Source organism: Natator depressus, chromosome 6, assembly GCF_965152275.1.
Source record: "Natator depressus isolate rNatDep1 chromosome 6, rNatDep2.hap1, whole genome shotgun sequence".
NCBI lineage: Eukaryota > Metazoa > Chordata > Testudines > Cheloniidae > Natator > Natator depressus.
Genome location: NC_134239.1, coordinates 60,050,472 through 60,076,901, shown reverse-complemented (window position 1 = coordinate 60,076,901; position 26,430 = coordinate 60,050,472). Strand labels below are relative to the sequence as shown.

Below are 26,430 nucleotides of genomic sequence, written 5' to 3'. Positions count from 1 at the left end.
TCTGATCATTTCTCTTCTCTTTTGGGAATTCCCTCCCATTTGTTCATAAATTAACCCTCAATACCAGAAAAATATAGATTGTCGTTAACATTATTGTATCAAGTTACTGTTAGTCTTTTAAATAACACATAGCATACAAAAGCTATACTGGGAGAAAATTAACATCGCACAATAATGCACACAAGTCAGGAATAAGAAAGCCAATGCTGACCATTTTTCAGAGTAGCAGCCGTGTTAGTCTGTATCCATAAAAAGAAAAGGAGTACATGTGGCACCTTAGAGACTAACAAATTTATTAGAGCATAAGCTTTCGTGAGCTACAGCTCACTTCATCGGATGCACGCAAGCCAGGAATGAGAAAGCCAATGCTGTAGCCAGTGCTGTAGCTCACGAAAGCTTATGCTCTAATAAATTTGTTTGTCTCTAAGGTGCCAAAAGTACTCCTTTTCTTTTTAATGCTGACCATGTGTTCCTTGTGTGTATGCATTCTCATGGTACAGTTCTTAATTATGTAATTGCATACTATTCCTGAAATCACACCACCATATAACCTTAGATATACATTTAGCATATTTAGTAATTCCTGCAGACTCACTATATATAAAATATCTACAGTATATTTATAACAGACTTGTCAGATAAGTTTTATTTTCTCAGAAAGTCAGTTTGCATTTTAATTAAAAGTATTTCAAGTCAAGCAAGCCAATATCCTGGCTACTCAAGAGCTCCAGAGGCCCTGGAGTAAACTGGGGACTAGTTCCTCTATTGTGTCTCTTCCCAGGAAAGGGCAGGGATATGGTGTCATGAATTTTTTCTTTACTCACTAGGTTAGCCACTTTGTCTAGTAACTCGTTTATTTGCTGGCTCTGCACCAATCCAATGTGCGATTTCCCCATCAAACGACGCACCTTCTTCTTAATGTCATTCTTGCTCACCTAGGAAGCAAGTAGAGGATCAGGTTATTTACCTTTCCCTAATCACGGACAAAATATCCAGACATCTTGGTGTTCATTGCAGAAGGGGATGGAAGAACTGATCTCCTTACTCACTGTTTGCTCTACTGTCAGCCAACAGTTTCTCCAGACAAAGGAATAGAGTAAGCTATTGTTTAAACAGATAAGTTCTCTTCAGAAACTGGAATAGGTGCTGATGAATAGGACAAGTAAAGAGAAACCACAGGGAAAGGGAATACAATTTTTTCTTCCACATTTAGAGGGGTGGGGGTGGAAGACAATGTCATTAAATGGTGTTACTGCTATTCAACAGCATTTAGTAAAGAAGAAGTTAGAAATGGTAAGCAGGACACCTTGTGCAAATTACACAGTATGTCACTGTGGCTAAAGTGAACCTGGGTCACACAAAGGGCCATTTAAGGATACTTAATACCATGAATACTAAGGATAAATTCTTGATGTAATATAGCAATCTAGCCCCCTGATTCTCATTAATACCAGCCGGGAGCGTGCGCAGCTTAATTCTTGTGACTGCTCTGAAAATGGCCCCACCTTTGCATACGGTTGTACCTGGCCAGACAACACCACAAACAGAATGTCTTGTGCCTAGAAAAGGGAAGGAGCAGAGTATCACCTTCATCATAAGCATGTAGACAAGCATGTTGTGCAGTAATGTAGCCAGTAGGCGGTCTTCGTCTTCCTCCAAGCGCTTTCGGTCATGTTCTCCCAGAGATAAGTACCTATGAGAAAAACCAGTTGTGAAACAGAGCCAGGGGTGCCTTTCACCCAACTAACTGCAGCAGTGAAGGGGGACAAAGCCTGTCTATAGGAGACAGAAGCAAAGGAATCATCAGAGAGATAAATGGTCATTTCCCTGTAGGAAATGTTCTTGGCAGGGTGCTCCAATCACCAATTAAAAGGGTCACCATCTCTTTCCCCACTACTAAAAACACTAAATTACTAAAACTATTAAAAATTATTTACACATTGAATTCATAAAATTCAAAGAAAAAAGAAGATCAAAGAGGACATGGAGGATTCCGACTCAGGGCATGCAGTGGTAAGAAGGAACTGGAGAGGCATTTGTCCACACTGCCCTTTATACTCTCAGTTTGTAGCATGAGGAGAACCACCAGATGCTGCTTACTAAAAGATTTCTGGACTTGAGCACCAGGTGTGCATGTGTACCCAGTACAGAATACTCATAGGGAGCATCACTCAAAGGAGGATCATCTGTTTCCCCAACAGGCCCAGCAAGCAGATTCCCTTCATGATCTGCAGGGCCAATCCAAGGAGGTACAAGAGGGAATAGAGAGGGAAAATCTAACAAACATCTTAGATGTCTGTATCCTAAGGCAAGAAGTATGGGAACAAACAGGAAGAACTAGAAACACAGGTGAATTATCACAATTACTACATAACTGGCATCATAAAGAGTTGGTGAGATAATTCATGTGACTAGAATATTGGTACAGAAGCATACAGATTGTTCAGGAAGGAGGGGTAGGGAAAAAAGGGAGGTGTTTCCTTTTATCAAAGATGTATACACTTGAACTGAGGTCAAGATAGAAGGTGGGAGGCAGACTTGTGGAAAGTCTCTGGGTAAGCATAAAAGGGGTAAAAAAGTAAAGGTGATGTCATAATAGAGGTACACTATAGACCACCTAACCAGTAAAAAGAGGTGGATGAGGCTTTTTTTGAACAACTAACAAAATCAGCCAAAGCACAGGACTTGGTGGTGCTGGGAGACTTCAACTACCCAGACATCTGTTGGGAAAATAATAAAGCAGAGCACAGATCAAGCAAGTTCTTGGAATTAATTGGCGATATCTTTTTATTACAGAAGGTAGAAAAAGTGACTAGGAGAGAGACTGTTCTAGATTTGATTCAGACAGTTAGGGAGGAACTGGTTCAAAATTTGAAGGTGGAAGACAGCTTGGGTGAAAGTGATCAAGAAATGATAGAGTTCATGATTCTAAGGAATCATAGGAGGGAAAACAGCAGAATAAAAACTATGGACTTCAAGAAGGCAGACTTTAGCAAACTCAAAGAATTGGTAGCTAAGATCCTGAAAGGTAAAAGGATCCTAAAAGATAGTCTCTAAATGGTAAAAAAGAGTTCAGGAGAGTTGCCAGTTTTTTAAAGGGACATATTAAGAGCACAAGAGCAAACAATCCCAGTGCATAGAAAAGATAAAAAGTATGGTAAGAGACCACTCTGGCTTAACCAGGAAATCTTCAACAGCCTGAAACTCAAGAGAGAGTCATATAAAAACTGGACATTTGGTCAAATTATGAAGGATAAATATAAAAGAAAACAACACAAGCATGTAGGTTAGTCAGTGCAATTGGACTGACTAACATCAGTGTAAATGAGGTAGTATCCGAGTCCAAAACAGGGAAAGAACAGGTTAAGAATTATCTAGTCCAGATCTATACTACAGAGCTATATTGCTTTAACTACATCACTCAGGGGTGTGAAAAATCCACAACCTTGAGCAATGTAGTTATACAACATAACCCCCCCACACACACAGACACCGCTATGTCGATGGGAGAGCTTCTTCCATTGACACAGCTATTGCCTCTCAGGGAGGTGGAGTAACTATGCCGACGGGCAAAGATCTCCCATTGGCACAGTAGCACTACAGCAGCGCCACTGTAGTGCTGTATGTGAAGACAGGCCCTCAGACAAGCTAGATGTCTTCAAGTCAGTGGGGCCTGATGAAATACATCCTGGAATACTTAAGGAACTGTATGAAGACATCTCTGAGCCATTAGTGATTATCTTTGAGAACTCATTGAGGACAGAAGAGATCCCAGAGGACTGGAAAGGGCAAATATAGTACCAATCTATAAAAAGAAGAATAAGGACAACCCAGAGAATTATAGACTAGTTTGCTTAACTTCAGTACCTGGAAAGATATTGGAGCAAATAAACAATCAATTTCTAAGCACTCAGAAGAGAATAAAATGACAAACAACAGTCAGCACGGATTTGTCAAGAACTAAACATGTCAAACCAGCCTAATAATCTTCTTCGACAGGTTAACAAGCCTTCTAGTTGATGTGATAGATCTTGATTTTAGTGAAGCTTTTGACACTGTCTCACACATTCTTCTCATAAGCAAACTAGGGAAACATAGCCTAGACGAAGCTACTATAAGGTGGGTGGAAATTGGTTGGAAAATCAAATTTTTCAGTCATGCTGGAAGAGCATATCGAGTGTGGGCCCACAGGGATCTGTCCTGGATCTGGTTCTATTCAGTATCTTTATAAATGATTTGGATAATGGCACAGAGAGTACATTTATAAAGTTTGCGGACGATGCAACCCCTCCCAGCTTGGTAAGTGCTTTGGAGGACAGAATTAGAATTCAAAATGGTCTTGACAAAGCAGAGAAGTGGTCTGAAACAAATAGGAGGAAATTCAGTAAGGCCAACTGCAAAATACTACGCTCAGCAAGGAACTATCAGTTGTGCAAATATAAATAGGAAATGACTGCCTAGGAAGGAGTACGCAGAAAAAGACCAGCGAGTTTGGGAGGAGGGGTACAGTGAATTGAATATGAATCAACGAAGTAATACTGTTGCAAAAAAGCAAACATCGTTCTGGGATGAAATAGCAGGAGTGTTGTAAGCAAGACACAAAAAGTAATTCTTCCACTCTATTCAGCATTGATAAGGTCTCAACAGGAGTACTGCATCCAGTTCAGGGCACCACACCTTGGGAAAGAGAGAAAAACTGGAGAAGTCTTGTTTAGTCTGGAGAAGAGAAAACTGAGGGAGGACATAATAATAGTCTTCAATTATGTAAAAGGTTGTGATAAAAAGGAGGGTGATAAATTGTTTTCTTTATCCATTGAGAACAGGACAAGAAGTAATGGGCTTAAATTGCAGCAAGGGAGATTTAGGTTAAACATTAGGAAAAACTTCCTAATTGTAAGAGTAGATAAGCACTGGAACAAATTACCTAGGGAGGTTGTGGAATCTCAGTCATTGGAGGTTTTTAAGAACAGATTAGACAAACACCTGCCAGGGATGGTCTAGATAATACCTAGACCTGCCTCAGTGCAAGGGACTTAACTAGAAGACTTATCGAGGTCCCTTCTAGTCCTACATTTCTGTGATTCTATGATTTCCTATTTTCCCCACCTGCAACTTCTTGATGGCCATCACATGGTCACAGTTGTGCAACAGTCAGCTCAGTACAAGAGTAACCCCTCTGGAATTGCTTCCCCTTGTTCTGCAGCTGCATAGAGCCTGTACAGGAAGCGGTTACTTTTCAGGCCCAGGGCCCTCACTTCTCCCACACCCCTGACTAGTGAAGCAGCTGCTCTTCAAACTTTGTGGCTCCTTTTCATTCCCCACCTCATGAAATAGCTCCTATTTTGGCCTCCAGCCCACAGACTGGAGGCTAAGTGTGGGTGGCTGACTGGCTGGTGAGGCGAGGGGCCGGGAGTGGAGAACAGAACTTGATGAGTTGAGAAAAGCAAGACTGAGGGGATACAAGACAAGTAGGAGGAGGGGTGACAGATTAAAGGTGGGGTGGCTCTAATGGGTGGCACAGTCAGCAAATGCCCATTGGTGTAGAGTATGCAAAGTGCACCCACTAAACTAGCCGTTCACATTCTTTCCTCTGCAGAGAAGGCTTTAGGCAGCTTGGAGCTTGAACAGCCTTCTGCTCCCATCCACATCTGACTGAGTGCTAATGAGAGCAGGAGACAGCACAACTGGCTGTGTGCGTGAGGGGAGGAGGGAGTAGTAAAACTAAAGCAAGGGAGGCAAAATAAAATTATTAATTAAAAAAAATTAAGTTACTGACAAAATGCTACAACAAATGAACCTTCACATAGGATTGCCATACACAAACAGCTTTAGAGCAGTCCACAAAATATACAGTAACCTATCTGTAATTGTTGTTCTGCAAGATGCAATGCAAAAGTATAGACTAGACCAGAGGACTTTGCCTAGCAGTACCCGTAGGGGTGGTGCTCATGCCCTGCACCCCAGCCCCTTCCCTGGCCATATAAGGGCAGCACCATCCTGACCTCCTCAGCTTCTTTGCACCGAAGGTCAGAAGCATAGACTCAGATGCAGAGTGGATAGAGAGTGGGTTGTGGAATACACATCTGCATCACATCTCGAAGTAAAACAATTACAGGTAATTAACCATTTTTCCTTCTTCGAGTAGATGCAGCCATGTAGTCTCCTTAGGTGACTTGAAAGCAACGCTCGTAGGAGGTGGAGTTTGGAGTCTGTGTAAACAAGGACTGCAGGATTGCCTCCCAAAGTTTTCATCTGATCTAGTTGCAGTAGTAAAGGCACTGTGGTCTGTAAAAGTATGCACAGAGGACCAAGAGGCAGCCCTGGAAATGCCATCAGTATTGTCTGGGCTCTCCTGGAAGGGGCTCGCACCCTTTGAGGAGGCATAGCCTGGTCTACTTCCTATACAGTCATTATACAGGAAATTATCCCAGGGCGCTATCTGTGAAGCAATCACTTGCCCCTTCATTTAATTTGCATATGAAATAAATAAATGAGATGAGGAGCAGAAAGGTTTGGTCCTATCCAGATAAAAAGCTAAACACTGCCTGCCATCCCACGTGTGAAGACGTTGCTCCTCTGGAATTAAATGCGGCTTAGGGAGGAACGCTGGTAAATATATAGCTTGGTTCAAGTGAAACTGGAAAACCACTTTGGATAAAAAGTTAGGGTGTGGCCATAAGGTTGCTTTGTCTTTAGAAAACTGCAAGTAAGGGGGCTCCACCACCACCTTGCAGACATTATGTCCACAAGGAAGGCAGTTTTCTGACACAGAAGGGAGAAATAGGAAGTTGCCAGAGGCTTGAACAAAGGTCCCATAAAAGCTGCTAAGAGAGTATCAAGGTCCCACAAAGGAACAGGCTCTTTAACAAGTGGGTGGAGATGAGTGACTCCTTTCAAGAACCTCACTGCCATGGGGTTTGAACACACCAACCTCCTGTGGATGTACAGATGAAACACAGAAATTGTCACCAGGTGGACTCTCAAACAAGTAAGTGCAGGACCAAAAGAATGAAGGTGTAAACAGGTAGTCCAAGATGTCCTGGATACCAGCTAAATTCAGTCGAACTTCCCAGGCTAACGACCACATCAAGAAATGCTTCTAATTGGCTGAACAGGTTTCTCTGGTGGCGGGCTTTCTACTATTGCGTGAGACTTACTGGACCACCTCTGAACATCGTTTCTCATCGTTTCATCAATCATCTAACCATGCAGCATTTGTGCTGTGAGATGCAGGGAGCTGAATGCAAGATGTAAAACCTGACCATGATGCTGAGTCAGGTCGTCAGAATGAAAAGGAAGGGATATGGGATGCTGAACCAACATTGTGAGGGGAGAGGAAAAAAAAAAAAAAAGATGGTTTCAACCACATTGGAGCAATGAGAATAAGCTTGGCACAGTCCAATTTCAGTTTGAGAATGACTTGAAGGATGATTAGAATTGGAGGAAAAGCAACAGGAGTGCCAATTCCCAGCTCAGGTGAAAAGCATCAGTCAGTCAAGGAGCCCAGACAGAGACCCCCTCGGGAGCAAAACAGCTGGCACGTCTTGTTGTCTTTTGCGGTGAAAAGGTCGATTGTTGGGATGCCCCAAACTGCAAAAATGAACCACAGGATGCTGAGCTTCATGGACCATTAGCGATTCAGGGAGAAATTTCTGCCGAGGTGCTCTGACAAGTGATTCTGGACGGCAGGTAAGCGATCGGCCATGGGAGGAGAGATGATCTGCTCAATGCAAAACTGCCAGAGCCTGATCACCACCTGACACAGCATGTTGGAATGTGCTCTCTCCTGTCTGTTCACATAATACATTACAAAGCTTTATTGGTGAGTATGAGAAACACTGAGTCGCTCATGTGATTATGAAAGATCTGACAGACATTGTAGATGGCATGAAGCTCCAGGACATTGATATGAAGTTTCCTGTTCTGACCACAGACCTTGAACTTTCAGCAATCCCAGAAGTGCTCCCCAACCTATTAAGGAGGCACCAGTGACAACAGTCCTGGTTGGTGGGGACTGAGCAAACGGAATGCCCTGGCACACATTGTCCTGACTGGCAGAGGAAGTCGGACCAGGCTGTCCAAGGGATGACTGTTCAGATGATAGACCAACTTCAGCCACATTTGAAGTGGCGTAGCTTGGCATATTGGACTATCTGCGTGCATGCAGCCATATGCTAGCAACCTCAGGCATACTCAGGTTGTTGTTGTTGAAGGTTAAGACTGCAACTCCAGACATAGTGAACTGGTGAACTGCCTGGAATTGCTCCGTCAGCATGAATGCTCTTGCACTGGTTAGGGTCTATCAGGGTCCTGATTAACTTGATTCTTTGAGTTGGAACTAATGTTGACTTCCTGCAGTTTAGGATGAGACCTAAACAACTGGGTAAGTTTTGTGGGACGTGGACATGATGGAGGACTTCCTCTCTGGACTTGCCCCTCAGTAACCAATTGTCCAGATGGGGGAAAGATATGAATTCCCCTCTTCCTGAGGTATACTGTCACCACAAACTTGCATTTGGTAAAGACCCGGGGAGTGGAAGACAGGCCGAAAGGCAGCAGAATGTACTGGTAGCGCTAATCCGTCATGACAAACTGGAGAAACCCTGTGTGGCTTGAGAGAATCGCTACCAATCCCAACAGGACAAAGAAACAAACAGACTAAACTGAAGCTCTACGTCCGGGCAGCACCGGTGCTGAAGAGGAATAGAGAACAGGCATCAGCAGTAATCGAATGACAGATACTCCAACCAGGTACCGGGAGAAGCACCAGTACCTGAGGCAGTACCAAGCTCAATGAAGGGATCTGCCACCACGACAATTACAATGCTGAAGGATGCACCAGTGTCGAGGAGGCCTTTGGTGCCAGGCCTCAACCCCACAGTCTGAGGCCAGGTGGTGCCTCTCTGTGACGCAGCCAGAAAGTATCTAGGGCAAAACAGAGGACAAGACGGAAGAAGCCACGGCACCAGCAAACTCTTGAACCAGTAGAGAGAGTCTGGGACTGAGAGGCAAAGCAGATCTGATGCCACCTGGTACACCGCTGGCATAAAAATATTTGGTGCTAATGCCGATGTCAACAGTACAGGACTCAACAGACACCCCATGGCTGGAACCAGAGTTGATGGTATGGGCTCTCGCTGCTCTTGGCACAGTACCATGGAGCAGTTAGTCAGACCTGCTCCACCCCAGATGCTGCAGGGAGTATGGTACCAGTCAGCACCCTTCTTAGAAGATGAGGTGGCATCTCCCTGAACCCTGGAATGTCTTGATAAGTTTTATGGAACCTCTTCCTTGCCATACAACTCCTCTTACTCTTGGTGGAAACAGTAGAACTCGAGCATGGAGTGGCATCACTTGCCAGATCCAAAGGTGACCGCTAATCAGATGAGGGACTCAGTGCTGAAGGTGCTGCTTCAGCCACAAGTCTCTTGCCATCTGAGTGCTCTTTGTGAATGACTTGCAGGTGGAGCACAACTCTTTGTTGTGCCTCGGTGAAGGACACATTAAGCACCTTATGTAGGGATCACTGTTGAGGATCACTGTTGCCCTCACGCAAGATAGACAATGCTTGAATCCTGGGGAGGGAATCATACAGGACAGCCAACTACTTTAACTAATGCTAAACCTAACCGAAGGTACTAACTACTACTAGATACAAGAAAATTTTCTGAAACTGAGACCAGAAGTGCAATGTGAACACCATCACTCTGACTCTAGCCATGGGCTGTAAGAAGGAACTGAGGGGGTTGGGGCCAGAGAAGAGGCCAGGGCTGCAAGGCATGAGCACCACCCCTACAGGTATTGCTAGGCAAAGTTCTCCGGCACTGGTGCACCCACCTAAGTAGAATACACAGCTGTATCTACTCAAAGAACTTGACTAATTCCCACCTCCAGATTACCAGTATAACATTAATAAACTGGTTAAACTGAAAGGAATCATACTGAATTACTGTGGGTTGCTCCAAAGATACGGTCCATGCTAATTATGCCCACCTGTAAGATATGGGCTGGTAGGAGCATCAGGTCTCAGGAGCAGGAGAGAGCCCAGAGAGCTCCTTCTCCAGGCTAAAGGCAGGGAGGGAATCTTCAGAGCAATTGCGGTATAGGCTGGGTGAAAGATAATGCAGCTTCAACAGCTGGCCCGCACCTCTCTAGCTGCTGGCACTCTGTTCCTTCCATGCATCCAAGCTTTTGCCTGCCTCTCCCGTTTTGTTGGCTCTCCCAGAACCCCACAATGAGCCCTCCCCACCAAGGCCACCCAATTTGTTTGCTCACTGGGTCCTTATCCTCAAATCCATTGGTGATTATTGGGCAGATGTGAGAGAGAGTTGGCATCCTAGAGATTAAGGGGGAGGAAAGAAGAGAGTGAGAGCACAACACATGGAAAGGAAGAGGAAGACATAGGAGAGTAAGCCAGAAAGAAAAACAAATAGGGAAAACAGTGAAAGCAAAATTAAAATGTATACAAAAAAAGAAGTGACGTTAAAGATGGGACAGCAGAAGAACAAAAGAAAGGGAGATAAAGTACACTGTGAATAGGATTTAAAACATTACAATCAAATTCATGCAATCTTTGAATCTAAAGAGCTAAGTGTATAGAATGCTGGATGATCTGTACTGGAAACCCACCCCACAAAAATAAGGAAGTCTTTCCTAAAAGCTTTAGTTGTCACTAATCTCTTGTGGGGGGGAATTTCAAAAGCAGCTATGTGACTTAGTAGCCCAAGACCCATTTGTACAAGTGACTTAAGGCTCCTAAGTCCCATTGACTTTCAATGAGACTTGGGCATTTAGGATCTCCAGTCACTTTTGAAAATGGGATTTAGGCTCCTAAGACTCTGAGAAGCTTTAACATTTTTTACCCTGTATCCACATATCAGCATTTGAACCAAGGGGAAATGGAGAAGTAAAGCTTTTCTTGCCTTTGGTATAATTTTTACCATTTTGTATAAACTACCCTACTAGGGATGGCTTTTATCCCTGGATCAAAGATATTTCTGAAAAGCAGCTCCTCCCTCTGCCCCCAGAGCTTTTATTCACCCCTCTTTTTTAGCTCTTGCAAATTACTTGGTACTTTCTGAATGCTCAAAAGGTATTGTCCAGGCTACTTGAGCCTGCCAGTCCAGCCCCTCTACCCCAACCTATCATCATCTCTCCAGCTGCTTTACTTTTGCCATTTACCCAGTACATTCCACCTGAAGTTCCCACTCTGCTTGTATTTATTCATCTTTCTTTGACAGGGTAACAAGCCTTGTGGATAAGGGGAAAGTGGTAGATGTGGTATATCTTGACTTTAGTAAGTGATACTGTATTGCATGACCTTCTCTCTAAACAAACTAGGGAAATAGGGAAACTAAATGGAGCTACCAAAAGATTAGTGCATAACTGATTGGAAAACCATTCCCAGAGCATAGTTATCAGTGGCTCACAATCAAGCTGGAAGAGCATATTGAGTGGGGTCCTGCAGATATATTTTTGGATCTGGTTCTGTTCAATATCTTCATAAATGATTTAGATAATGGCATAGAGAGTACACTTAACAAAAGTTTGCGGACGATACCAAGCTCCAAGTACTTTGGAGGATAAGATTAAAATTCACAATGATCTAGACAAACCGGAGAAATGTTATGAAGTAAATAGGATGAAATTTAAGGACAAATGCAAAGTACACCACTTAGGAAGGTACAATAAATTGCAAAAATGGGAAATGATTGCCCAGGAAAGGAGTACTGCGGAAAGTGGATCACAAGCTAAATATGAATCAAAAGTGTAACAGTGTTGCAAAAAAAAAAACAAAAAAAAAACAACAACAAATCACATCATTCTGGGATGTATTAGCAGGAGTGTTATAAGCAAGACACAAGAAGTTATTCATCCGCTCTACGCCCTGCTGATAAGGCTTCAGCTGGAGTATTGTGTCCAGTTCTGGGTGCCACATTTCAGGAAAGATGTGGACAAAGTGGAAAAAGTCTAGAGGAGAGCAACAAAAATTATCAAAGATCTAGAAAACATAACATATGAGGACAAATTGAAAGAACTGGGTTTGTTTAGTCTGGAGAAGAGAAGACTGAGGGGGGACAGGATAACAGTTTTCAAGTACATAAAATGTTATCACAAGGAGCAGGGTGAAAAAATGTTCTCATTAAACTCTGAGGATAGGAAGAGAAGCAATGAGTTTAAATTGCAACAAAGGAGGTTTAGGTTGGACATTAGGAAAAACTTCCTGTTAGGATGGTTAAGCACTGGAACAAATTGCCTAGGGAGGTTTTGGAATTTCCACCATTGGAGGTTTTTAAGAACAGGTTAGAAAATCACCTGTCAGGAATGGTCTAGTTATTACGTAGTTCTGCCTTGAGTGTAGGAGACTGGACTAGATCAGTGCTTCTCAACTAGGGGTACAGAGAGGTCTTCCAGGAGGTACATCAACTCATCTAGATATTTGCCTAGGTTTTACAACAGTCTACAAGAAAAGCACTAGCGAAGTCAGTACAAACTAAAATTTCATACAAACAAAATGACTTGTTTATACTGCTCTATATACTATACACTGAAATGTAAGTACAATATTTATATTCAAATTGATGTATAATGATATGATAAAAATGAGACAGTAAGCAATTTTTCAGTAATAGCGTGCTGTGATACTTTTGTATTTTTATGTCTGGTTTTGTAAAGCAAGTAGTTTTTAAGTGAGGTGTAACTTGGGGGTACGCAAGACAAATCAGACTCCTGAAAAGGGTACAGTAGTCTGGAAAGGTTGAGAGCCACTGGACTAGATGACCTATTGAGGGCCGTTCCAGTCCTACACTTCTATGATTCCTCATTTAATAAGAAGCATCAAGTCACCCTGAACTTTAAAGAAAACTTTGTCCTGGTCTTAAGCTAAAGGGGGGAGCATACAAGGGAGAGACTGTGCAGGAGAGAATCAATTATATCAGTGAGGTCTACTCAGTTGTAGTAGTAAATGTGTTACACATAATTAAATCAAACTTGTGAATACCCTGGGATTGCTTCAGCCCAAGGTGAAACAATGAGGAAAAAAGACACCGCAAAAGAACTCATATAAGGTTACCTGTCGATCATTTCCTGAGGTCCCTGGTCCATGCCCATTCCTTCTCTCTCTAACATCACAGCATCCAGAAAAGCATCTTCCCAGAACTGCATCTGGTCCCACAGTGTTGAGCGCTCCTTACCTGGGCAATATTAAATAAGAGTTTTAAGCTCTCATGCCAGTCAGATATTGGAAGATCAACTTCTTTCTTACCATTCCATAAAGACACCCCAAGCCAAAACAAACCCACAGCAAAAAGGTCATTTTTAAAATTACAAACAAGAGCACAACAGAGAGAGAGAGAGAGAGAGAAGACACTCTCTTAATCTATAGTACACTCTGACAGCATCTCCCCCAAACCTCAGACATAAGGAGCAATCTTGCAACTGCCCTTGAGTGCACACCTTCCTCCTAAAGTTAACACTGCCCACAATGGGATGTTACATCTCACACAGAAGTGAACAGGACAGGCCACCGTGTACAGAAGTGCTGAGCAAAGATATTACTGCAAACACACAGAAGTGGAAAGAAGAAATTATTACTTAGAGAAAAGGTTTCCATTGCAGCGTCCTCTAACTGGTCCCAGACGGATCCTTTATCCCTCCCTGCACAATTCCGAGCAGGCAGGACCATGGCAGCAAAGATAAAGGGAGAGGATGAAAAATAGGAGAAGAGAAGAGAGGGGAGGGGGGAGAGAGCTGTTGATTAATGCAAAGTTCAGATCAAACGAGTTTGCACAAAAAATGCGCTTGTTATTGCGGGAAACATTCAGCAAAGGGCTAGTCAATCTTCAGAGTCCAGTAGCCCTCTGTTCAGGCTGAACTCTGCACAGAACAGCAATATATTTTAGCCTTCAACACATTATCTAGCTCAGTGGTTTTCAACCTGTGGTCTGCGGCCCCCTGTGGGTCCACAGACTATGTCTAAGGTGTCTGCAACAGGTTGTCATTACCATTGAACAATGGTTTTCAGCCGGTGGTCCACAGAATATATCTAAGATTTCCAAAGGGGTCTGCACCTCCATTCAAAATGTTTTAGGGGTCTTCAAATGAAAAAAGGCTAAAAACCCACTTATCTAGCTAAAAAGCTTTTCCTCTCAGGATTCCAGTATTAATTCATATTCAAGGATATGTCAGTATGGGATTCAGGCACACTAACCCTTATGCTAATTAAAATTTCTCACCTATCTTCCCTTACTATTTTTATCCTTGACAAATCCTCACTTCCTTCCAAACAAACCATCTGAAGTGCCATTCTATTTATTGCCTCAAGTTTGGAAAGCAATGTATCCCTGAGAACAGAATCTCTGGATGTCACTAATTGGAATATACAAGCTCCAGTCTACCCTCTATGTACGACTCCTCCAACTTCCCAAAAAATTAACTTACCCAGAAGCCCTTCATAGAGGTAAACCCGCAGGCTCACATCCCCCAGAGCTCTCCCTGGGCTACTGCCCTTGATATCCTTCACAGTATGCTTCAGGCTTTGAGATTTACCCTGAAAAATAGGGGGAGAGAGACATCAGAAAGGCCAATTTAAAAGCCATATATAGGATTGTATCTTACAACATATTCAAGTATAAAACCGTTTTAGTTTGCAAACCATCTTTCATACAAACTATTTCCTGAAGAGTTTACAGAGCCTATAGTTAGAGGGAGAGAAAAATATTACGCAGGTTTAGCAAGGAAGGAAGATGTTTTGGGATGTCATTTGAAAAATTATGGGGAGCTGAGAAGGTGCAGAGATACAGCATTGCTGTCCAGGATGGAACAGAAGGCTGCACAGAAGGCTCTCAAACCAACATAGAGACGCTTGTGTGGAGGGACAAAGAGGTGGCCAGAGCTAGGATGAGAGGAAGCAAGCAGGGGATTATAGAACGACAACATTTTATTAAAGGTTAGTACAAGTACATGGAGCATTTGAAAAACAAGAATAATTTTAAATGGAACCAGAAAAATAGATGAGCCACCAGTGGAGTCATTTGAGGATGTCCATAACATTGCTGGAGTGCTGTGTACAGAGGAGAACACATACTGCAGCTTTTAGAGAGAGACAGTTTGTAAAATTGGGGCTTGAGGAGGACACAGCAGAGAGAAATGTAATAGTCAGTACAACTGGAGATAACATAGGGACAAGGATTTGATAAGGTATGAAATTATAACAATGGTGTATGTGGGCAATGAGCAGATTAACAGACCCAAAATGTATGAAAAGGAGAAAAGGGTAATGCCAAGGATAATGCCAATGTTAGAGAAACCGGAGGCAAACGAGAGCCCTGAAATGAGGCAAGAGATAGAGATGGAGTTCAGGATGATCCCCAATTTCAGCAAAAGCACTTCTGTAAACATGTAAGTAAAGGAAGTAGAGATGAAGACACAAGTTCATTTGTTCAAGACAGACAGAGAGGCTGGAAAAGAAGGTCATTAAAAGGTCAACCTGAGATGTCAAAGGGGAATGAGGTCAGACCAGGGGCAGGCAAACTTTTTGACCTGAGGGCCACATCGGGTTTCCAAAATTGTATGGAGGGCTGGTTAGAGGAGGCTGTCTCCCCACAAACAGCCAGGCGTGGCCCGGCCCCCACCTCCTATCCAACACGCCCCCTCCCCCGCTTCTCACCCCCTGACGGCTCCCCCGGAACTCCTGCCCCTCCAACCTCTCCCCCGTCCCCTGATGGCCCCCCCGGGACTCCTACCCCATCCATCCCCCTCTGCTCCCTGTCCCCTGACCACCCTCCCCTGACTGCCCCCTGCCGCCCCATCCAACCCCCCCCCCATTCCTGACTTGCCCCCTGGGACCTCTGCCCCATCCAACCACCCCTTCTCCCTGTCCCCTGACCGCTCCCAGAACCCCTGTCCCGACTGCCCCCCGCCGCCTCATCCAACCCCCCCTCCTTCCTGACTGCCCGCCCCCAGGGGCTCCTGCCCCATCCAACCCCACTGTTCCCCGGCCTCTGACTGCCCCGACCCCTATCCACACCCCCGCCCCCTGACCAACACCCCCAACTTCCCTCCCCTCTGTCCAACCCCCCCCCCCGCCCCCTTACCACGCTGCCTGGAGCACCAGTGGCAGGTGGCGTTACAGCCGCGCCGGCCAGAGCACCGGGTCAGGTCGTGGCTCTGCAACTGCGTTGCCGGCCGCCCAGAGCATTGCGCCAGCAGCGCATCGCACTGAGGCTGCGGGGGAGGGGGTAACAGCGGGGGGGGGGGGAGGGCAGGGGCTCTTCCCGGGCCAGGAGCTCAGGGGCCGGGCAGGAGGGTCCTGTGGGCCGGATGTGCCCCGCGGGCCGTAGTTTGCCCACCTCTGGGTCAGACCATAAAAAAAAATGACAGAAGCAAGTGAGCGTCCACCACCTTTTCAAGAGATTCCAGAGTCTGGCAGGTCTTACTGTTGGGAAATCTTTCCTGATGTTCATCCTCAAAGGATATCACCAAATTTAACAAAAAACAAACATAACTGAATTTTTTCACCTATTACAATTTACATCTAAAATTCCTGTAAATCAGATTTTTTTTATAAAATGTATTTTTCACTATTTTTTCAGTTGACAGCACTTTGTATAGTCTTTTCACTGTTTCCCCTTTTGTGAGAATCTTACAAAACAGGGGAGCAGGAAAGAAAAGGAAAAGGGTTTGTAAAACCACAAAACTGGTTTGGGGGACTAAGGGGCTGGTACAGAAGAAGAGGTTACTCACCTTGTGCAGTAACAGATGCTCCACCTCAGATGTACATGTGCACCATACGCCTTTGATTGGAAATTTTTGGTAACAGTGCCAATTCAGCCTGCTCATGCCCCCTACACATCCTCATACCTCACATCAAGGCTATATAGGGCTGTGTGAGTGAAGTGCCCTCAGTTCCTTCTCCTTTGCAAAGTCTCTCAGAAAAAATGCCAAAGCCGAGGGGAAGGAGGGCAGGTAGTGGAGCTCTCAGAAGGGGACGCATCTCAAAGAACTCCAGTAACTGCACAAGGTGAGTAACGTCGTCTTCTTTGAGTAGTGGCCCTATGACTGCTCCACTTCAGGTGACAACTGAGCAGTACCCTCAGCGAGAGCGGGGTGCTTCGGAGCAGAGTCCACGATTTAAGACAGGACTGGTATTCCCCAAGGGCAGCATCTGACCTCGAAGAATGGACCACTGCATAATGTTTGAAGGTGTGTATTGAAGTCAAAGTTGCAGCCTTGTAAATCTCCCCAATCAGTAATGCCATAGAAGTAGACACACCCCTTATGGAATGGGTTAACATTGTAGGAGGAGGTTGTATAATGGTAAATACATAACACAAAATAATATATCCAGAAATCCAACTGAAAAGTCTCTGGGTAGAAATTATGGACCCTTTGGACCTGTCAGCAATTTGTATGAACAGTCTCGAAGACTTCTTAAATGGCTTGGTTCTGTCCAGACAGAGGTCTAACCTCCACCTGACATCTAATGTATCCAGGATAGCATTCTCTCTGGTCTAACATGGTTTCAGAAGAAAAACTGGGAGATGGATGACTTGGATGATGTGAAATTCAGACAACACCTTAGGTAAAAATTTAGGAAGCGGTCATAATAAAACCTTGTCCTTGAAATATACTGTAATTGGGGGTCTGCCATTAAAGTCTGTACTTTCCCAACTCATTGGACAGAGGTGATGGCCACTGAATCAAGGTTAGATCCCATACAGCAGTAGGTTCTTTAATCTGGTGGGAAAGGTTCCTCAACCCCTTGATAAACCTCAGTGTCGTGAAATGAACGAACACTGAGAATCCCTCAACTGGAGAATGAAAAGCTGTTACAGCTGCCAAGTGGACTCTCATAGAGCTCTGATATAATCCTGACTTTTTCAATTCCAGGAGGTAGTTCAGAACAGCAGAGAGGGAAGAACGAGCAGAGGAAATATACCACTGGTCACACCAATGGTTGAATCTCTTCCATTTTTGAAGGTATTTCATGTGGATCCCTTCCTACTGTTTAACAACACCTGCTGTACCTCTGCAGAACAGGAAGTCTCTGTTCCCACAAACCATTCAGGAGCCAAGCCTTGAGGCAAAGAACTCCCAGGTTGGGTGGACAGTATGACCAGGGTTTTGAGAGAGAAGGTGAAACTGAGGGAAATTTGCCTTCGCAGTCTCATTGCAGGGCATGAGGATGTTTAAGGGATGTACACAGGCTGAACAGACATTGCCACTGAAAAATCTTCCATTAAAGGCACATGGGGTGCACACGCACCTGAAGTGGAGCACCTACAGGGAAACTACTTGAAGAAGAACTTGAAAGTTGTTTTAACTAATTGTTTCAGTTGGGTAGATGTCAAGTTGATGGTAATCCTTTACAAAAGTAACCATTAACTGAATTTTATCTCATCTCATTACCCCAGTGAAATTTTTTGTACCATCCTCTAAGTCTTTTCCCACACAGCATTTAGACTCCTAGCTATGTTTGACCAAGCCATTCATATAATACTTGACATTTACTTAGCTCTTTACAAATATTAAATAATGAATCCTCCCACACTGCTTGGGGAGTAATTAAGTATCCCCCGCCTGCACCCCCCAACTCCAATGTAATATGAACAATTCCAATCACTACATATAAACAGAATAAATCATTTTGTACAAGGTTTTACAGTCTAATGATGAGGGGGGTGGGGGGGGGCCAGATCCTATATGAACACATAACAAAGGAAGAGTCTTTCAAAGTTGCTATAAGTTTAATTTGGGGAAGTTAATTGAACAGCAGAGGAGCGTTATAGTCAATTTAGCCAAGTCACATAAATATATGCACCAAGACAAATCTATTTACATTGTTGGATACGGTTATGCCCATAGTGCATATGTTTTGGAGATAAACATGTTCTGGCTAATAGTTTGCATTTCGGTGCCTATTCAGATCTGCCAACTAGGAACTGTTATTTAAAGAAAAACCCTATGGACATTCAGATATTATTAGAACAATGTTTTAAAAAACTACAGAACAGCTGTTAAACCCAGGGAGGGCCACCATTCACCCACACCAAGCAGCTGTTTCAACGCAATAAGGGATCTTTTTTTCTTTGCTGCATAAAGCCATTCTACCATCAAGGGTAATATAAATAGGGAGGGGAGACTGCAGAAGCATACCTTGGGAATGGGGAATTAAATACTGTTAGTGCCCATAGTATCAGAGTGAGGAGTAACCCTGCCATACACATAGTGTACAGTATGCAGGCCCTTGAGAGGAAGTGTTCAGAGATTCACAAGAAACTTCTATCTGTGGTATCAATACACTACAGAATTCTGTCAGTGCTGATTAGCCCCTGCAATTGGATCCAGGATCCATAATACTATGATCCCTCACCCACTTTACACCTATTCAAGTCCTATACAAAATTTCATTAGAAAATCAAATGTGCCCTTACAAAGATGGAGCTAGTAGCAGAGTTTGTCTCAATTTCACTGTCTGATACAGTGTTCCGTGATCCTGTCAGGTTCCCACCATTCTCCCCACTGAAGCCATCACCAGCGTTGCTGCTCAAGTCACTGTCTGCTCCTAATGTCTCTCCAGAGCTGTTACTAACCTATGGAGGAAAACAGAGCAATTTAGAATGGCTTCTTTCCTTCATGAGCACAAGATATTGTGGAGAGAAGAGATGTCAAGAACGTCACCCTAAAGCTGAGTAAGACTCCAAGGCCCACTCTTCCCAACAACAGCACACTGCATTTCTATCCTGTGCCATAGGACTCTCCCACCAAACCCTACCCTACAGAAAGAGACAGTATTAACATATTATTTAATAAGACATTTAAAAATCCTTTGAGTTAACACAATCTCAGAGCCCATTCAAGTTAGACACACAGACTGCTAGGTTGTTTTTCCTGTCCCAACAGACCTCACTACCTTATAGGTCAGGAACAGGGCCATAGAGAGTTAGATATTCAAATTCTTAATTTCACTTCAAAGCAATTCAGAAAAGAAAGCTAGAAAGTTCGTCTGGCAGGGTCCCCACAGTGGAGAATATCAGACAAGAATTGTGGCCAAGAGAAGGCTCATCCCTTTCACCTAATAAATTCCCTTACTGCTTTTTTTTTTTTTTAAATTAAAAGAGAAGAGATAAATCTACCCAAATTTGGATCCTACAGGCCATTACAAGCAAATGTGTATGTATACAGATGGCTGCAAGTGTGCCCCTGCTCTAGGATATAACTTTAGAAAGTTTATAACATTCTTTATACACTCAAGCAACTCCAACATTACAGGTTTGAGTCTTCTGTGAACAAAAAACCCCCACAAAGGTTTATTAGCCTGAGGTCTTGTTTTCAGAGTGACTGCAATCTAACATTTTCACAACAGCATTACCCACAAGGGGAATACAGAAATGTATACAACACCCAACAGCAAAGAGCACCGCATACACAGGGGATACCTGCCCACAGAAGGAGCATATGTACGTATGTAAGGCAAACATGCACACCGCACGCTCAGAGGCTGGACAGCTAGAACACACTATGGACACACTATCAGAGCAGACAACACACAGAAGGTAGACAAAACAGAGTACATGCAACCCACATACACAAATACATGCACGCACGCTCTATATACACTCTTCCATCATTGCAAAAACTCAAGTACACCAAGATTCCACTTTGGCCATGTCTTACCACTGTGCTAACTTCAGAATCCTGACTTGTGCTTCGGATCATAACAGCCGGCCCTGCACTGGCAACAGAGTCCAAATCACTCTTCTGCAACCAGACAAACAAACAAAGGGGATAGGAAGAAAAAAAATCCATGTTATATATTATCATTTCTATCAAGAGTGACAGACAACATTTACCACTACTTTTGGGGCCTCTCTCCTAGAGAAGCTTAAACTGCAGGCCTCAGAGGTTTGCTGCGCGGAGCCAGTCGAAAGGACACACTGCCCCCAGCCTGTCAGATACAGCAATACCTTCTCAAACGAAGGCTATGTGATTGGGGCAGAGACAAATCTTTCCAGCACTGAACAGGAGAAGAGTTTCACCAAATGAGAGCACTTGAAAGGTTCTCTCAAACTCTAGAAAGATGTCCACAAGTAAGCAACAGAAGCATAAAGACACTGACCTGAGAGCCTGAGGTCAGACTCAGGCCGCTGTCTGCACTGATTTGGGATTTTTTCTCATCTGTCTCTCTCAGATCAAAGAAGTGTTTCACACCTTCCGACCCTGGAGAGAGGGAAAAGACATTCATTATTGTAACAGGGAAAGTCATTGTAGTATAAGGCAGATGGTAGACTGGGAACAGGAACAGTACCAGGAAGACAAGCCAGAGCTTCTTGTTCTCTAGTTCCTTGGTACTGTAAACAACAACAAAGCCCAGCAGGTCACATCTGCCATCCTTCCAGTGCTACTTTATGTCTCACAATGCCCCGAGGAAGCAGTCCAACAGTCTTAATTACTGATTGTCTGTAAACAGTACCTCTCAGCAAGACGTATGATATCCATTCAAAAGAGACAGAAAGAGAGAACAAACAGGTGTCAGATTCCAATTACAACAAGGCATGCGGAGCAGTCACTACTCAACTCTGGAAAGCCACTTCCTTTGTTCTTGGTAAAATAGCTGACATCTAATTATTTATTAATACTGCCAGTGTCATTTTTTGTACAACTAACTGATTGTCTTTTGGGGCTGAATTTGTTAGGTTGCCAGCAGCTGCTACCCAGCAGGTTTTCCTAAACCAAGTGATACATGGTATGACCGTGCAGTCAAAGAGCAGACGGTAATAATTAGTGCCACACAAATAAGGGCTTCAAGTAAGATGCTTTTGGAAAAAATTACAATATTCCATGTTACTTCAAGACATATATGAATATATGATGAATGGCGCTCCAGAGTTTGCAATCACATAGGTCAGTTGTGAGAGAATTTCAGCAGGTCTGAAGGCATGCATTCATTAGCCTACTTCATCCAAAAAGAAAAAAAAAACAGAAATGAGATAAAGAGCTTATGTTAAGGTCCCCCATGCAATACTGAAGCCATGTTCTCTCCCCTCCTCTGATGGGATGACAGAAGGAAAGAGAGAGAGAGAGAGAGAGAGAGAGAGCGCACACCCGAGGAAGGATTTGGGAAGCACTGTGCAATGGAAGTAAGGAGGCAGGAGAAGAATACGCTACAGATTGTACATAGGTAACCACTAAGCTCAGAAGGGAGAAGAGACTGAACGCAACACTTCTGCCATATCCATATCTGCCAACTGTTCAGTAATGGGGACACATGACAAGCAGCTGGAGGATTTTTCTTATATACTCATGATGCATACAGATACAATATCCAGTAACTCTACAAACAATTCAGCAATACCTTACACAGCAAAGATACTGAACTAGGAACTGAGAAGAGCATTTTTATGTTAGATATCTATCACCAAACAGTGCTAACATTAGAGAGTGAGAGAAGCATGTGTGAGAGAGATAATATACATGGTGTATATCAAGATTTATGGGCATGAGTTTGGGATGACACATTACTCATGAGTAGCAAAGCCGAAAGTTAGCTGTGCAGACCACCCCAAAGGCTGTACATATTTGCATGTTCTAGCCTGCCACCCCATCAAGGATTCTCTCTATATTTTGCCAAAAGTATATTTCAGAAAAAGTTATGAAGTATACAAAAAAATATTTTGGTACTATATTTTGTAACCCTCTGCATAAAAAGCCAGATGCCTTAGTTACTATAAATAAGTGTCCAGGACTCAAATGGAGAGGAAAAACTACAAAAAAGTACATTATATATACCTCAGTTACCTAAAATACCCCTTCTATACATAACTTGTTTCTAGCCCTAGAAAGTCACAACTGTTGCATATCACACTGGAAAATGAGAAATCTACTATTTCCAGTGGTACAAAGGTACTATTTCTAGCCCTGAGTGGTAAAGAGATATGGGATCTTTTAACATATCACTAGTGCAAGAATATCTATTTTTAGTCATGCGCCTTGGGCAAGTGTTTTTTTGTTTTTGTTTTTTAAAAGCGAAAAATTAGGAAACACTCATGGCAAATTGATTTGGAAAGTAATTACAACTGATGGAAGCTGTTCTTAGGATTTGAAATATTAAAAAGCATGATAAATGTAATTTATCACACTATCACCACTACATATATTGTATTTTGATTTTATATATTTATATAGACACACATGCTTGTTACATATAAAACGTTGTGCCATTAAAATTTATCAGAATGTGACCAATCCCAACCCAGCCTCCTTGGCTGTTTGTTCTTTCCTCGACCAGACTGGTTTGTTGTTTTTCATTTGTCTTTTTTTTTTTTCCCCCCTTTCCCTCTTCCATTATAAGAGAATATAGTTACTGCCTTGCAGAGCTTATGTTTGGAAAGCACCTACAATATTGTGAACATAAATCAGTCATAGACGCACGCGCGTGTGTGTGTGTGTGTGTGTACCCGTACGTACGTATGTACGTACACACACACACACACACAGTATATCAGAGAGAAAGTTTTATAGTATGTGTGCAATAGTAGCACACATCTATTTCTAAAACTATTATAGCTGATAACTATAAAAATCAAGCTCTGTGAAGACTCTAAAAGCAGGCCTCAGCTACCTAATTCACGCTTCTTCCTTTAGCATGATACCCAAAAAATTTCACTGGAAAGACTCATCCTCATTTTGTTTTTAGCTGTAGCTCATGAAAGCTTATGCTCAAATAAATTTGTTAGTCTCTAAGGTGCCACAAGTACTCCTTTTCTTTTTGTGAATACAGACTAACACGGCTGCTACTCTGAAACCTGTCACTAATTACAATTCTTCACATATCACAGATCCATATTTCCTCTTCCCCAAAGTAATTTCATGCTGCAGTTCAATAGCAATCACAAATAATCTACCGGGAGTTGATACCAGAGAACATAAATCTGCCCTGGCTGGAGAACTGCAGGAACAGAGAGCCCTTCACACCACAACATTCAGACACAAACTGCTGTTAATGTGAAGGTACTGTCAGACAAAATTGCCTGCCTTCTAAAAAGAGAAGCTGGATTTTCATGGCAAAATTCATTCCAATCACTTTTTACATCAAGTGGTAAGGTGGTTTAGGGGGCCTTGTACTGAACAGAAAGCACACTTCCTCCTTTCTCTTTGCACAGGGCACTAGATTTCTCTAGGGCACACTGACCTACTCGGGCTGCCCTAGGGTGCAGGATTTCACCTGAACACTTTGGTTGTGTGTGCAAAACAGCATGTGCTATGGGTGCACACTCACTCCAGGCCTGGGGAGTTGGCAGTTATGGGGAGGCTGGGGGGAATCAGTTTCTACGTTTCATCATTTCCTTACTCTGTTTTTCCAAAGCTTTTTGCTTTTTCACTTCCTGGTGCTTGTTCCACAATTCTACCAAAGATGCAAGCAGGAGAAAAAGAGAAAGAGTCAAAGGCTGGTCAGACAGGAGAAAATGAAAAACCAGAATCCCCACCCACCCTTGTACCTCCAAACAACCAGAAATTAATGATAACTAGTGAGTGAAGAATTAACACCATTCTACACACTGTGAGGAGTACAGAGCTACATCATTGCCTATTTATTGGATTTCAAAAATTAGGGATGATCTGATACAGTGAATCAGCTGAGCAAAAACAAAAACGGTTTTAAAAACCAAATCTGCCCAGCAGAGTTCATCTCCTTTCTTAGGAAGGGCTGATTTAAAGATGGACAGTTGGGTATTTTATCCCCAACATTTAGCTTCTCACAAAACTTAATATTCATGCCATGTCACTGTCAAAGAAATGTGCAAAAGAAACAGCATTCCTGGGTAAAAGGAAACTGCATTTTAAAAACTTTCCAATGTCAGTAATCTTGCTTATTACTAACACCACAGAGAAAGATTTTTAAATAAATAGGTGACTATTTAATTGACAGTATCCTCATATGTGCTGAGCTCCACCTACTGGCCAGTCCTAGGTGCTTTTCTGGCCAGGATATATATAAAAAATAATAAAATAATGGAAAAATGGAAGAAAAAGGAGAAAAAACAGAAATCAGGATTCCAGTCATGGCAAATGCTATCCCCGAAGATTTGAGGCAGGTCACAGTTCTCTTTCCAGCTGTGATGGAGAGGATTCCAGGGACAATACACAATGAAGAGGGCAAAGTTTTTTTTTCTTTCTTTTTTTTTTTTTTGGAGTCTGTGCATACACTCTCCTTTTCAAACCTAACACTGGGATAAGACAGAAAATATAAGCACCACCCTGCACCATAACCAAGATTCTGCAGCTGAGATGCATTCACTCTCCTGTTTGGAGACGTCAAATAATTCCAGGTGCTGGCCCAGTGGCAGCATCACAAGTTGGTATACTGGAGCCCCCAATTTGAATGCTGAGCTTTACCCTCTCTCCCCCTAGGATGGTGGAGGCTGGGAATGCTACACAGGCAGGACACTCAGTTCTTGTAAGAGCAGGAAAGGAGAGAGAAGGGTTACTTTTCTGCAGTGAAACCTGCTGTTCAATCAAAAGCACTGATAGAAGTGTGGCAGGAAACCCATCCAGACCTTGCAGATGGAGGTAAGTAAGGGAATCACGCTCTAAATCAAGAAAAAAACAAGTTGGTGAGGAAGTCTATGAGGATATACAAGAACATCAAAGGAATAAAGTTACATCTCCAGTGGAGGGCTATCTCCCTCCCCAACATTTCATAGGCCCCAGATTTCAAATTGCTGTGGGGGATAAGCTACAGTGATTGAGGCAGACAGCCGTGTGAGAGTGTTGGGAACATGGCTGTTCCCCAAATGGGTTTTATTTCTGCTTATTAGCTGTGACAGTTGTGACTGATGGGTGTTCCCTCCACACTGACAAGCTGACAAACTAACAGGACACTTTTTCCAGGTTAAACAGTATACTGTAGGCTTGGCTGCAGTTTCCCATGGCTGAGCACACCAACTGGCCTTCTCTGAAGTGTATTTACTATATGCTTTTTTTTAAAAATGTTGCTTCACAGTTTTTAAACCCAACCATCACAGGGTTGAATAGCAACGCTTTGCTACTAGGGTACCTTTCCTGAGTTACCTATCAATTCACCAGTTCTTACAATGCTTATGGTACATGCCAAGATTTAGCGTGATCCAAAAGGGGATTTTTGAGAGCAAAGGGCTTCATGGCATCTAAAAACAGCCTCAGATTATACTGTGAAGTATTATTTAGCAGAGAAAGGGGGTGCTCCTCTGATAAATCTGAGCTTGGCAATTGAACATCAGAGGCGTGGGCATGGCATAAGAACCTGAACAGAAGGAGAAGGTAGGCAGGAAGGATCTGGTACAGACAGCTTAAATTGCATGGGTGGTACAAAGTCTTTCCCCTTTTCAAAAAATTGCAAGGAGTCCAGTGGGTCTCTAAATATTAAATAATCCTAGTCCAAGACTTCAGAAA

The 26,430-nt window shown here is 43.1% G+C and overlaps 1 protein-coding gene across 36 annotated transcripts in view; it reads right to left on the bottom strand.

Annotated features, from left to right (window-relative positions):
- The window catches only part of MADD (MAP kinase activating death domain), a 124,092-nt gene that overhangs the window by 36,209 nt on the left and 61,453 nt on the right, over positions 1-26,430 (bottom strand). For 16 of the 36 annotated variants that reach the window (XM_074955419.1, XM_074955420.1, XM_074955418.1 and 13 more), the window contains 9 exons: positions 24,350-24,403; positions 21,119-21,219; positions 20,677-20,760; positions 19,434-19,592; positions 14,440-14,548; positions 13,594-13,656; positions 13,073-13,193; positions 1,588-1,693; positions 825-935 (listed from right to left, as the gene is read on the bottom strand). In XM_074955419.1, the coding sequence (XP_074811520.1) occupies positions 825-935; positions 1,588-1,693; positions 13,073-13,193; positions 13,594-13,656; positions 14,440-14,548; positions 19,434-19,592; positions 20,677-20,760; positions 21,119-21,219; positions 24,350-24,403 (908 nt within the window). The remainder of the gene's footprint in view (positions 1-824; positions 936-1,587; positions 1,694-13,072; positions 13,194-13,593; positions 13,657-14,439; positions 14,549-19,433; positions 19,593-20,676; positions 20,761-21,118; positions 21,220-24,349; positions 24,404-26,430) is intronic. The other 20 variants (XM_074955422.1, XM_074955426.1, XM_074955443.1 and 17 more) reach the window with 3 other exon arrangements.